This window comes from Chelon labrosus (genome assembly GCF_963514085.1).
Source record: "Chelon labrosus genome assembly, chromosome: 9".
NCBI lineage: Eukaryota > Metazoa > Chordata > Actinopteri > Mugiliformes > Mugilidae > Chelon > Chelon labrosus.
In genome coordinates this window covers 17,492,402-17,506,646 of record NC_140359.1, presented here as the reverse complement: position 1 = coordinate 17,506,646, position 14,245 = coordinate 17,492,402, and the positions used below count along the sequence as shown (strand labels likewise).

Genomic DNA, 14,245 nt, shown 5'->3' with positions numbered 1-14,245 from the left:
TAGTCTTGCTATTTTTCTTTCCTGAGACACGTTCGCCAACACATTCCTGTAAACGCAAATCATATCGCTCATGCCAAACTGTGAATTCTTGAAATCTGGCGCCAAAATGACTTCTAAGCCACAACTTCCTCACCGCTGCGCCTGCTGTGGTAAACCCCCATAATGTTTTATGCCACATTTATGCCACTGACTGTCACGTCGTTCACCAAAAACCCTCCAAAAAGAAGAAAAAAAAGACACGCGTCACTATTTGCACAGATTGTTCCTTTGCTACCCAGAAGCTGAGCGCCAGTTGCACCACTGGTACTTTGTAAATATTTGTCGTTATCTGTTTAGTATAACAAACTTAAAACTCCATGTGTTTTAATGAATAGAAGACGAACAAGTGGACTACGGTGTGCAGCGCACTGAAACGCAACAAAAGAAGCAAAACTAACTGATGAATGAGTAATCCACTTTCATATATTTCTTTTGTATTTTTATTTCTCTGTTGACTCATTCTCTGCAGGAATCTCCAATCAGGCTGAACTTATCAAGCGTGAAAAACCATTTGAAAGGAGGGCTGAGACGGACAGGGGAAAACAAGAAGGTCCTTTCTCTTTTTCTTATTTGGAAAGCTCATTATTCCTCAAGCTCCCCTCTGTCTGAAAAGCACCCCCTCCTCTACCTTACTTCACTTTTTTAGCTCCCTCCTCACCGCCCCCAAGCCCACACTGTGTGAGTGACTAACTCTTGTTTTTTTTCGTCTTGCGTGGCACCGCCTCTGTTCTCTCACTGGCTCTTTCATTCCCTCATCCCCGTTGCTTCTGCTGCTGCTCCCTCCTTTCCTTTCTCCTCCCCTCCCGTCCTTCACTCCCCTTTCTCTTCATTGCTGGTAGTTCACGCTGACCAGCTCAAAGCCAAAGAGCTCCTCTGCCCCTCTCACACTGACCGAGCTTTAACGCCAGAACTTTCCCCTGAAGCACTGAGACATTACTCAAGCGGAAGTTATTGCTCAAGTCTGAAGGTACAGAAAAAACTTCTATCTTAGTCTTTAACCATTTGACATGTTTTAATGTTAACATGTGTTTGTGTGCGCCTGCCTGTGTGTATTGCTCAATCTGGGAATCAGAATTTGAGCCTAATTTGTGCACGTGTAGTTAGAGCGAACGTGAGGGGAAGTTTGCTGTCATTCACAGCTGCCAGTGCAGCACACGTGTTCTTCACTTTCTGGAGAGATACATTTTGCGTGGGACAGTGTTGCATCATTATTTGGTTTTGGTGAGCAATACCTCTCTAAGACGTTGCAACATATGTTGAAAGCTGTATGTGCTGTATATTTGAGCATAGTACTCACAAACCATGACTATCTATGCATGACAAAGTTGCTGTCTAACTCATAAATAGTTTTACGGCAACTCTCACAACATGTCTGTCTCTCTCTCTTTCAAGGCAACTGGTAATCCTTGAACCAAAGGAGAGGTGTGACAGGGAAGGGCGACAAAAACAAGTCCGTCTCTGCATCTCTGCGGTGCTCTTGTCACAGTCGAGTGGAGGTGAAGTTTCTGCACATTTACATCTGGATCTGCTGCAGCTATGACTCAAAGCAACGGGGAGAACCCACGGGGGACCCGGAGTGGTCTCCAGCAGATACGGGCCGGGATCCAGTCCCGATCGCTTCTAGCCAAGAAGAGAGTGGAGAACATCACAAAGGATGACGTGAAGGGATTCTTCATTAGAAATGCCTTTGTGATCCTTACCGTTTTTGCTGTCATTTTTGGTAAGTGGGATTGTTTATTTTTGTTTCAAGAACGGTTTAAGTTTGCTCCTCTCCCCTCCTCTCCTCTCCTCTCCCCTCCCCTCCTCTCCTCTCCTCTCCTATTCAAACTTGTAAACATAAAGGCAACACATTTTCTGCATCACCACTATAATCAATCAATCTAGTGTGACCAACATCCTTATGGCAGGAGAGAGAAAAGGAAAAGAAAAGGAACAAAGTCACCGGATGAGAGAACAGAGGGAACTCAGATGAACTTAGCAGACTGGCCTTTGGTTGGCCCTCCGGCTGACCTTTGACCCGCCGCCATTAACCTCTGAATCCTTCTCGGTAGGAAGTGAGTCGGGCCCACCCACCTCCTGCACATCTGCAGGCCTGCTAGAGTTACACCACGCCATGGCAAACAAACTGATTGATTGTTAAACTCAGGATATTCCTCACTTCAGGCTGTCGGGTCAACCACCTGGGTTTGTTGGCGGCTCTGCGCTGCAGTGAACACGCTGCTTATTGAGAGAACAGACCAATCTGACGCTGCAGAAATAAACTTGCAAAGGTTTAAACTAGAGAGTTAAAAAATCAGGAGTTGACAGGCATCGCAGAATCAGTGGCATTCTTGAAGAGCCTGCAAAAAGCCGGCAATTGCTAATGTGTGCCATGTTCTGTGTGCCATGTGTGACAGACTTTGTCATGTAGAGAAACAATAACCAAAAATATCTTTCTCTGCTCCACACAGGTATAATTCTGGGATTTGCCCTGCGGCCATATAAAATGTCTTACCGTGAAATTAAGTTCTTCTCCTTCCCTGGAGAGCTGCTGATGAGGATGCTTCAGATGCTGGTGCTGCCCCTGCTGGTTTCCAGTCTCATCACAGGTATGAACATCATGACATCTTAGTGCACTATAGGGACACTGAAAGCCACAGATGTATCTCCCACCAAAATGTTACGTTCAGTATGTGCCACGGTGCATGTTAGAAAATGATTTACCAAATATATATGACAATGCTGTACCCAAGGCTTATCAACGCACTCCCGCATTGCTCTAACATTGAGGGAAATAAAGTGTTGCCTCAAATTCCCACGCACAACTTTGATCTGCTTCATCTCCTGAACATTTTCAAGATGTTTCTCTCTTTTCTCACATATCCTGCAGCATGTCTGTGTGCCTGTGTTAGTGCTCGGCATGGCTCCACAGCTGTCTTCCCATTTTGTCCAACTGTAGCCACAACAATCTATGCACCCTCTACTTCCCCTCACACTGTATTTCTGGTATCTTGAAGAGGATGCGCAGTGCAGGATCAGTTTGTACGCATGGAAAAAGTAGCTCCTAGGTCCTGTTTAGTATCGTGGCCTGTGTTTTCTTTGTAAAAGGTCAGCAGTGACAACCATGCAGCCAGCTTGTTGCTTTGTGACTAACATGACCCATAAGTAGCAGCTGCTTGCTTGCTCGATGATGTCTGTTGCTTTTTAGGTGCGGTGGCATGGATAGGATGACCTCATGGGTTAGACAGAGGTGTTTTAACCAGTCCTGGTCTCAATCACATGCCTCACCTATGCAGTAATGGTCTTGATCTTGACACAGCACAACCAAAATAGTCCCAGTTCACACTGGGTTACTTTCGTTTCAGTACAATTTTTTACCTTCTGAGGCTCACATGGATTTGAGTCAGTCCTTCTGAAAACAAAGACATATGACACAGTGGTTTCCAGTTCATCATCTAAGTCAGACATCCACAGATGCAACACGTATTAGCTGCTTACATTGAAAGTGAAAGTCCACGATAGATTTATGAGACGTGAGTTTCCAGCAGCGGTCACCAGCAGCACTGACTGGCAAGTCTAGGTAGGACGAACACTGTCCAGTTTCTGAAGAGTGATTGACGGGGAAAGAGGCCAGTCTCCTAGAGGGATGACAGAGACACTTTGTCCTATAATAACCTGCTTTGTGTTGCAGTGGGGCGTAACATCAGCATCCTCTGACATCATGTCACATGACTGCAGCTACAGCATGTGGAAATCAACAAAGGCTGCTGTTTTTGCTACTGCTGTTTGCTCTGAACTTAACGTTGGACAAGAAATAGTCGACTACGCAACAGTTTGATACTTTTTTCGTGTTCCAGAAAGAGCCGTCAGTGAAAATAAGGTTTTCTGTTCGGCTGTGCAGCTTGACATGGAAACCTACACTATTAGAGCACAGAGCACAGCGTTGTTCTGAATAGACTTTATTTTTATCAGCCAGAAAGGCAGAGGGCCAATACCGAGAATGAACCTAAGAGTAGCACATGGAAAGCAAATTCTGCCTGAATCCATAGATTGTCTTCACATGGGGGAAAGTTATATACGTCATCACCTGAAGCTATTTCTTTCTTTCAGGTTTCTGAAACTCTTCCAAAACCATGACCCCAGCTGTACAAGTTACCTATGTTTCTATCCCCATTGCAACGACTAGACTGACCATCCATCGTACAACAGCTATGTCTCACAGTCTGACTGTAACTGCAGTAAGCTCAATAAGTTATTGTTTTCCGTGCATGACTTGGGGCACTGGGACTTTGAGAAGGATGTAGGATAAGAGCATCACAGCTGAGTTCTTATGACTTACTTTCTTCGAATATGTGGAATCTGTGCAAAATCACAGTCACACTCTTAAGACTCAATAGTTCTTCTATGAGAAGTGGGCTGTCCCGGTTAAAAATGACTTGCCTCTGAAATGATTCAGCCTGAAATTGCGGTTGAACTGACAACCACAACGTTTGGGCAGACTCTAGAGGGGCCTGGGAGAGTAGTTTTAGTAGAGAGCAGTTGGCCCTGCAGGTAAAAAAAATAAAAAAATAAAAAAAAACATGTAAAGGAAGACTAGTGGTCAGAAAGCCAGGAGAATGAAGGATCAAGCATTATGAGACGAGGAATTATGTGTGAAAGAGAGGGAGTAGATGCAGGTTTTGTGTTCTTTCTCTGTTTCTTGCTTTCTGTATCTCTCTAGCACATGTGCTCAGTCGCTCAGACAAAACATAACTCAGAAGAGAATAGCGAGAGCCAGGAGTCCACAATAATAGAGCTGAGAAGGGGCTGGATTGGGACGGTGGAAAGAGTGCAGTAAAAAGAGGAAAAGGAAGATGATTACAGAGTAGGTTGGAGGGAAAGCTCAAATGGATTACAGGGGAAGGGGGGGGGGGGGGGGGGAGGAGAAGACCAGGACAGGAAAGACTGATAAAAGGTCTATACTACCATGGTTTTATCATGTTAAACCTTATTTTAACTCAATTGTAGCTTTAAGAAGAATCATCCAAGAGAAAGTCTAGTCCTCATCTGCACACCCGCCAATATTTGCACAAAAACTATTTTCATTCCGGTGAACGTTTCAGCATACCCACATTTCACAACTGAGAACTAAAGTACTAAAATATACAGCACCCCTACAGCTAAATTGTAGTTTCAATGCCACTTATGTAAAGTATCTTAATTTCTGTGCTAAAAGTTGAGTAATCAGAGTCCCAGCATACTTTGTTTCATGACAGTTTCATGACAGTTCCATCCCTCTTGGTTTATAATAGATTTTAACAACTTAAATTCAGGAGCAAAAAGGCAAGCCTCAATAAAAACTGGTGAGAGTCGCGGAGTATGTTGAACAGGTGAAGTCAAAAATGGAAAAAAGTGAAAACCAGGAAGACTTGAGGAAGACTTTGAGGACAAAATACACAAGGAAGGGCAAAGCACAGAGGCAGGAAGCAGAACAAACCATAGCACACACAAGTGTTCAAAGTAAAACAGGAAGTAAGCAACACGAAGAACGTCCAAACTGGATGAAAAAGTCCACAGTCCCGATCACAGGCAGAAATTAGATCAACGCTGCTGTGGCTCTGTTGATGTAATTACACTTTTTTTTCTCCTTGCATTTTATTTGTAGCACGGTGCTAAATTGTTGTGTCTGTGAAATGATAGAACAACATGCATAGATTCGAGCCATTTCGACTCACATGAGACAAAAATGGATAAAACAACATATTTGAGAGGCTGGAACCAGAGAAGGATGATTATCAGGTTAAAATAGAAGAATACTGTATAAAATCTATTCAGCTCCAAAATCCCCCGGACCGATGTGTGGGGATATTTTCTGACCAGTAAGCCTTCAAGCGAAGTCTTGCTAGAACTGTGGAGTCAGTCTTTGCACAGGATCGGTTGATGTTAAATGTCTTCTGGAAAGACCACTGGCAGTTGCTATGTCCTGTGTTTCAACCCCCCCCCCAAAAGCAGGCCTACTTTACTTTTGTGTTTGATGAACATTCCCCAGATGAGAAAGAAAGTCATTTTCATTGCTCTCCTTCAGTCTTGGTCCTTTCGTTCTTTTGAAATGATGGAATTGGCGAGGCTGTGTCTCTTGTTGCCCCTGACAACAGGCTGGAGATCATTGTGTGCGTGTGGGGCTGACTAAGTCAACAAGTTTTCCCAGGGCCGTCAGAAAGGGAATAGGAGGAAAGCAAGAGAAAGGGGTTGGGGGGTTTGATGGGGACGGTGGGAGGCGGGTGGCAGTGAAAGAGGATTGCAGCAATAAGATCAGTGTGTAAGAAAAAAGAGAGGAGGGAGGCAAGGATGTGGGGGGTGGGAGAGAAGGGAAACCTGAAATAAGAGGGGGTGATGGAGGGGTAGGAGAGAGAGGAGGTGAAGAATTTGGGGGAAGAGAAAGGGGGGAGGGGAAAGATGAGGAGGGGAGGAAGAGGATCAAAAGAACTGGACTGAAAAGCCCAAGTCCTGGGCATATTGAGACAAGAGGAACAGAGAGGGCTGAAGCAGGGGGGGCAGTAGGTACACCCACGCACACACACAAGTTTAGACTCATTGTGAGGATGCTCATTTATATAATGAGTTCCCTAGCCCCTTATCTTAACCTTAACCATTAAATGCTAAACCCCAACCTTTACCCTGACCTCTACCCTAAAACCAAGTCTTAACCCAGCGAACACCCTTTGAATGTGTAAGAAAAGCAGAAAACCAAACAACATAGACACACACATACACACACTATTGAAGACACAGTACCACAGTGGCACTTTTGAAAGGAACGCATACATCTCCCGTCGCACAAAGCCAGCTTTGCCTTGCACAGCTCTGAATGAAGAAAATGGTCATAATAGGACCTGACACTCTGAAAATACAGCCCCACTGTCACGCCTATTGAGGCAGCTTGTCCGATTCTAAATCCTGTTCTCTGAATGGTGGTGTTTCTTTTCTCTCCAGCGTTATCCCTACAAATGCTGTTTAACGCTGTTAGAACTGTGAAGGACAGTTCATTTTCCATGACTCACTCACTCTTCTCTCCGGCAGGCTTTACGCCTTGAGTTTTCTTTTCCAGCAGTTCTTGACCGAGAACCAGCTTTGTCAGACTCAATACTCCTGAAATTGATTTGTGACTCAGAACTGTCGGTTACGGCTCGCCACATGTTTACTCGCAGGGGTGCCAAATTTGACGGCCAATGCGTGAACGTCAGTGTTCATTTCCAACCGTGGATATTCAGACGCTTCTCCCGAGTCCTGCTTCAGCACGTCTGTTGCGTAAAAAAAAGTCATTGTGTTGTTTGTCTTTGGACGGCTCGCAGTTGACGGGAAATGTCGAACAGATATTGTACATCTTTGCACTATCATTTTCTCTGAGACAGAAATATCGAGCCAAGGTCATTCTGTTAATCTTTAACTGGCATCTCTGCACACTGTGTTCACATCAAACTCAGGTCACACTTGGGGACATGCAGGACTTTGAGTACAGTGAACGTTGCCAACTCTACTTTTCATCCAACTAAATCACAACTTAATGACCACTGTTCTGGTAACTTATTAGGAGTTTATTCCTGCAGCTCTAATAGGCGATACGTTACCTGTATATGAATGTGCAATATGTACACAGATTTTTAATGTTAGATCTTCACCTGGGTACTACAGTGCAGCGGGTGTTGTTTTTCCACCAGTAAAGGTCAGGGTCAGATTGTGTTTCTTGCCGCCTTTTGTTGTCGCAGATAGTTATTCAGATAATACAAATGGGTGTATTCCACCTATAATTACAGCACCTTTTCCCAGGCTAACCGTGTACACGCTGGAGAGACATCAGTGGCGCATCTAAAGATTATGAGGATACATTTTGCATCTTTAGAAATGACAACAATGATAGGAGGTCTTTTTGATCCACTTTATTCCGCCTGTATTGCACTCTATGACCATACTCTTTCAATTCAACTCTATATAACATTTTTATTCAATTCAACATTATATTCAATCAACATTTCTACTGCTTGTCACTGAAAATCAATCATATTTTAAAGCAAACACATATAAGTGAATGACTCAATACATAATACACAAACAGTTTCAGTGACTCGAAATGTGACTAATTTACACGATGGCCATTGGAGCTGCTTAGATCGCTATATGCTCATTGCAGCATTCCTGCACTGCTGCTCCCTCTGCAGGATTTCTTTCAGTATAGTAGTCTGTGCACGCTTGATACTATGAGTAAGAGTGCAGGTACCAGTGGATGAATACTGTTCGACTCGTATGATATATATGACCTTGTCCTTTTCAGGTATGGCCGCTTTGGACAGCAGTGCTTCTGGGAAAATGGGCCTTAGGGCCGTGGTGTACTACACCACCACAACCATCATTGCTGTGTTCATCGGTATTGTCATGGTGCTCATTATTCACCCTGGGAAAGGATTAAAGGAGGAGTTCACCAAGCAGCAGAAGATTGAGCATATCAGTGCTGCCGACGCCTTTCTGGATCTTATCAGGTACCTACAGTACAAACATCTATTGAAAGAAGAACTTTCCTGTACACTGATTCTCTCAGCAAAATCATAATGCGTCACTGAATGAATGTTCTTCCTGATGTAATTGCTCAGAAATTGCTGTTAGAAGGATTTTTAAGTTTTGTAACCTCTGATCGGTGCAAAATGCAAACCACTATCAGACAATGGACCTCATATTATGTCCCTGCATGCAGTAAGCACCTATTTTGTTGTGTTTTTCAGAAACATGTTTCCTCCTAACATTGTGGAAGCTTGCACAAAACAGGTAACTCATCACTCAGCATTTCTTATCCTGCAGTAACTATTTCATATTTTACTGTCTCTTTTATGTCGTATTGCCGCTGTCACCCCTTAGCATGAATCTCAAATGTTCTCCTGAAATAAAAGTTCGTCTTTCTTCTTTATCGCCCAGTTCAAGACGCATTATGCCAAGAGAGTAGTTCACGTGACAATGACAGTGAACGACACAATATTTACATCCAACGGTAGCCAGGCGATAACCCGGGAGGAGATGATCCCGGTGCTAGGAACGGTGAATGGAATCAATGCTCTGGGCCTGGTGGTGTTCGCTATGTGCTTCGGTCTGATCATCGGGAGCATGAGGGAACAGGGGCAGCCCCTGAAGGACTTTTTTGACTGCCTCAACGAAGTCATCATGAGGCTGGTCGCCATAATAATGTGGTACGTACCAGAGGGAATATGGATACCAGGATAGTCATAACAAAGAATTAAATATTTCACTTACTAAACTATATCACTGATCCTCAGGTATGCCCCAGTCGGTATCTTGTTCCTGATTGCTGGTAAGATCGTGGAGATGGATGACATTACATCCATGGGCGGCCAGCTGGGAATGTATACAGTGACTGTCATCTGTGGCCTGCTCGTCCACGCCATCTTCGTCCTTCCGACACTCTATTTCGTCATCACCAGGAAGAACCCCTTTGTCTTCATTGGTGGACTGTTGCAGGCACTCATCACTGCCCTGGGAACATCTTCCAGGTATGTGATTGGGGTTAAGTGTTAAGTTGAACGTGAAAGGTTATGCTTTTATCCCTCCCTTCACATGGTCGTATAAAATTCAGATCGCAGGTAAAATCGGAAGTCATTAGTTTCATTTTTTCTTGCACACCCTCTCTCTCTCTCTCTCTCTCGCTCCCCTCTCTCAGTTCTGCCACATTACCCATTACTTTTAAATGCCTGGAGGAAAACAACAAGGTGGACAAGCGCGTGACCCGTTTCGTGCTCCCCGTCGGTGCCACCATCAACATGGATGGCACCGCTCTGTACGAAGCCCTGGCCGCCATCTTTATCGCCCAGGTCAATGATTACGATCTTAACTTTGGACAGATTCTCACCATCAGGTATGTGACATGTGATACACTTGCAGCTCAACTTTTGCTCTTTAAAACGTGCGTTCGATGAGATGCATCACTGCAGCATGTCATTTTATTTTCTGTGCAACTAAAACTGATCTAAAACGATTTGGTTAACTTTCATTCTCTCAGAGTTCAGTGAGGTTTTGGTGTCCAGAAGAATATTTCCACTACATTGTTCTGTACTTGTGGAGCATCTCCAAGCCTCAGAACCACAGATTCCAACTTTCTAGTAAACTTCTGACCCCCCCCCAGTCTATTCTATTCATGCTATTCGAGGACGGATAATGTTGCAGCCAAGAGTAAAATGTTCAGTGTTATTACCAAGGAGTGATCAAGAGGTCTACACTGGAATGTGTTTGGCACTGCAATAAACATTTTTTTTTTCAGATCTCACTCTTCATCTGCCCTTATTTGTGTTCACTTTTCCCCATCAGTATCACGGCCACAGCAGCCAGTATTGGAGCAGCTGGAATCCCTCAGGCAGGACTGGTCACCATGGTGATAGTGCTAACGTCTGTGGGCCTGCCCACGGATGACATCTCACTCATCATTGCTGTTGATTGGTTCCTGTAAGTATTGACTAGGTGGGGCTTTTCCTTTGTACGGTAATATCAACACAGAGCGCGACCGAGTCGAGCTTTTTCCACCGCTTCACTTTCGACTTGCAGCACTCTGTGCAAACTGGAAGTTGTATAGGTAGTTTAATCAAGAGGAAATAACATGTTATGTGGTATGAATTTAATTAAGTTTAACCCTGCAGATTTTGTTGTGGTGCCACATGCTCTTGAGTGGATTTGTGGAGCTTCCATAGACACTCCCTTCACATTCTTTGTCCTTTAGTCCATCTGTTTTTTATTCAGTCAGCAGACAACCCCCCTGTGCAAAGCCATATTTCCCCCACTGGCTGAGTTTCATGTCTGGATACTGACTGGAGCAATTTAAATTAAATGTTCACACATTTACACTCCAGTGTAATGGATTTAATTTGCAATGTGATCATTTACTCTCGTGCTTTTTTTGTGCTGTCTTGTGTTTTTTAGCTTGGGCTTGTGGTGTCTCGTCTAATCCTTCCACTCCTTGTCCTCACCTGTTCTCTGTCTTTCCTCAGGGACCGATTGCGCACCGTCACCAACGTCCTCGGAGACTCCATCGGCGCAGGTATAGTAGAGCACCTGTCTCGCCATGAGTTGCAGAACAAGGAGCTCGAGGTGGTCAACTCGGTGGTGGAGGAGGCGGACAAGAAGCCGTACCAGCTCATCAGCCAGGAGAATGAGTATGAGAACGAGAGGCCGGCTGACAGTGAGACCAAGATGTAGGGGAGAGATATTTTTTTCACACATTCTTTGCAAAGGTCTGTGAACTGGATTGAACTCAGTCCCTTTGAATCTTCAAAACCTCATCTCACAAGATTTGAATTAAATTTATCTACAGCTAGAAAATATTTCAGCCAAGTGGAATCCACTAATACGTGAGGTTTTCCCTCACACACTGCACAACTGAAATGGTTCATGGTTGCATAGTTTTTCTAAGGGTTTGTGCTGTAGCACTAAATGTAAATGCCATAGGTTGGCAGCTGTTTACTATTAAGAATGAATGACAGACCCTTGGTGGTCCGAGTCTTGCATGCCTGATCCAACTTCTCTCAGAACTGTGATGACTAATCTCATCCACTAGAGGCCAGTGTTGCTGTGTGTCTTAACACTGCAGCAGACCACAGCCCATACTTGCACACACTAGTTCTGGCTTTAAAGCTGTCGATTTTGTTATAGTTCACTGGTGTTGTATATGAAAAAAATCTGTAGACTGATGAAAAGAGTTGGATATCATGCACATAGACTGAATGACCAACTTTCTGTGGGGGGATAAGGGCTCTTACATACTTCTGTACAGACATTTGCTTATATTTTCTGTTCTGTGATTGATAGCATCTTCCTTAAGGCATAACTCATACTTTTTGTCCCTTGACTGTCCAAAGCAGCAAATGCTATTGTTAGGCAAAACAAAGCTGTCAACGGTTTTGGAAGCTTTCCAGTGTTAAAAACAAAAATCACTCAGCCATGTTGGTATCCGTAAACTTGCTTAGCTGAGAATTTGACCTGTCATCACATTAAAACCAAAACAACAACAACAAAAAAACACCAAAAATATTAACCACATTTCTGTATACTTCAATCAAATCATACCCCAAAAAGTTGGTAATATGCACGAAACAATGCTGTTTCAATAAGAAGACATTAAGAAACGCTAAAGGTAAATATGGGCCAGTCTTTAGGCTCTCAAACATGTGCATGGAACTATGAACAGTTCGGCTGAAACATTCACTTATCAGTACGAAAGATTTGTTGGTAGATTGACATGAATAATGTTCATATAGACTATATTCAAGGCTTGACCTGAAAAGAAAATCTAACATTAATTTCATTTGATTTAACTTTGACATACGATGTAAAGTAACAGATCCCCTTTTAATCCCCATCTTTTATTTTGACTAGGTGTCTGTTTTGTTTTTGAATTAATTCAGTATACATAACACATATTTACATAGATGTTTCTTTGTATAGACGGTTCATTTGAATATAGTGTACTTGTATAGAGAAATGTAGATACATGTGTCTATTAATTGTAGATTGAGGTGGCAAGAAGGTTGCTTCCGGGCTGTATACATAAAGCTGCTGTAACCGTGTTCCTACCAAACCTCATGACCAAACTAACAAGTAGTCCTTCTTCCAAATGCAAAGACTGGCAAATTGAAAGGACCAAATGTTTTTCTTTTTTTCTTTACACATTTGAGGAAATGGAATAGTTCCTTTGTTTACAGTTGCTGGTGTATCTCTTGATATGACTGTCTCTCTCATGAGTTCACACGCACACACACACACACACACACACACATATATACACAAACACACACACTCACAACTGAATAGCATTTGTAGTATTATCTTGCATGGATTTTTTTGAATAAATAAATAAATAAATATCTGTGTGTTCGTTAGTTTTTCATGGACATCATATTATCTGTGATCATTGGTCAAGGCTTAAAGGTATACAGGATGTATGTTTATGTGTTAACGAGTAGATTAAATCTTTTAAATACAGGTTTAACTACTGTGAACATACCAGCTGGCAGACATTAGGAAGCTTACTGGGAACTCTTCATACCTGAGAGATGCCCAGAGGGACACAATAATACTAACCAACACTGATTGGTTAGTCTTTCTTTCTTTCTTTCTTTCAACAGATACCATGTCTCAAAAACGTGAAGTTAAAAATGTTATCTCCTTAAAATCTCCCCAATTTGTACTTCCCGTGCAAAGGGTCTCTAAATTGTTCAAAATGCATGTTGAGATTTTTATCGACTAACATTATCATCACCTTTCATCATAACATACCGCTTCATCTGTACTTTGATTTAAAATGAATCTCCAAATGTTAAAAATATACGACCCCCTGACATTTGCATCCACACAGCGAGGATGGAAAGTGGCCTGAAATTATTCAAATGCGAGGTTCTTGCATTTTTCTTGATTTTATTTCTGTTTTAGCTCATTTTATACTGTATTTTTAACACATTTGAATGTATTGTTACAGCTTTTGATGACTAAAACATGACAATGCTTTATAATACAGTGCATTCAATTTGGATTACTTTGCAGTTTAAGTCATTTAGTTCCAATTTAACCTTTGGCAACAACAAAACTATGATGTGAATGTACCATATGTAATATATGATAAATAACATTATACAGCATTATGAATACTTGTAACACTAAATATAGACTAAACAGATCTGCACTAAATGCCCCTTCATGACTGTTATACGGCTCAGTTCATGATGAAACAGTGTAAGAAATGTGGTAATTCAAATGTATGATCATTTTGGAGGATGCAGTTTGTGGTGCTGTCAAATTTTATTAAATTTCTGTTATGTAGCCTAGCCCACTAACTAAAACAGGGCTGTCAAAATAAATGAAACATGTGTTGGTACAAGGCATTTCAGTAGTAAGACAAACCACAGTCTCCTAAATGAAAACACAGTTTGGTCAACAGCTCTCTCAGTTATTTTAAATAAACGCAGAATACCAGAACCTTCATGAAGCGAAGATTTACTGCACAACTACTGTATAAGGATACATGTGTTTTCACTGGTGTAGCTAATAAACTATAGCGAGTAAGTTTTTGCTGCTAACTATTTCTTTGCAACTGCGCATCTCAAGAGGTATTATCGCTTTACTAAAAGATAGTACTTCCATCACAACGTAACAGAAGACATGTTTGAGTGTAAAAACAAAATGCAATAAAAATGCATTTTCTAAA

The 14,245-nt window shown here is 42.4% G+C and overlaps 1 protein-coding gene across 1 annotated transcript; it reads left to right on the top strand.

The window, feature by feature from the left end:
• The first annotated feature begins 882 nt into the window (after positions 1-882).
• Positions 883-12,871, top strand: slc1a3a (solute carrier family 1 member 3a). Its single transcript, XM_084552064.1, has 10 exons — positions 883-1,006; positions 1,432-1,759; positions 2,490-2,627; positions 8,327-8,531; positions 8,772-8,814; positions 8,962-9,230; positions 9,318-9,551; positions 9,719-9,913; positions 10,363-10,497; positions 11,037-12,871. The coding sequence occupies exons 2-10, from the start codon at positions 1,576-1,578 to the stop codon at positions 11,242-11,244; spliced, it is 1,611 nt and encodes a 536-aa protein (XP_084408190.1). The 5' UTR covers positions 883-1,006; positions 1,432-1,575; the 3' UTR covers positions 11,245-12,871.
• Positions 12,872-14,245: the final 1,374 nt, after the last annotated feature.

Coding starts and splice junctions, on each gene's coding strand:
- slc1a3a (XM_084552064.1), top strand. CDS start 1,576: ATGACTCAAAGCAACGGGGAGAACCCACGGGGGACCCGGAGTGGTCTC. Junction 2,628..8,326: donor GGTTTCCAGTCTCATCACAG/GTATGAACATCA, acceptor TGTCCTTTTCAG/GTATGGCCGCTTTGGACAGC. Junction 8,532..8,771: donor GCCTTTCTGGATCTTATCAG/GTACCTACAGTA, acceptor TGTGTTTTTCAG/AAACATGTTTCCTCCTAACA.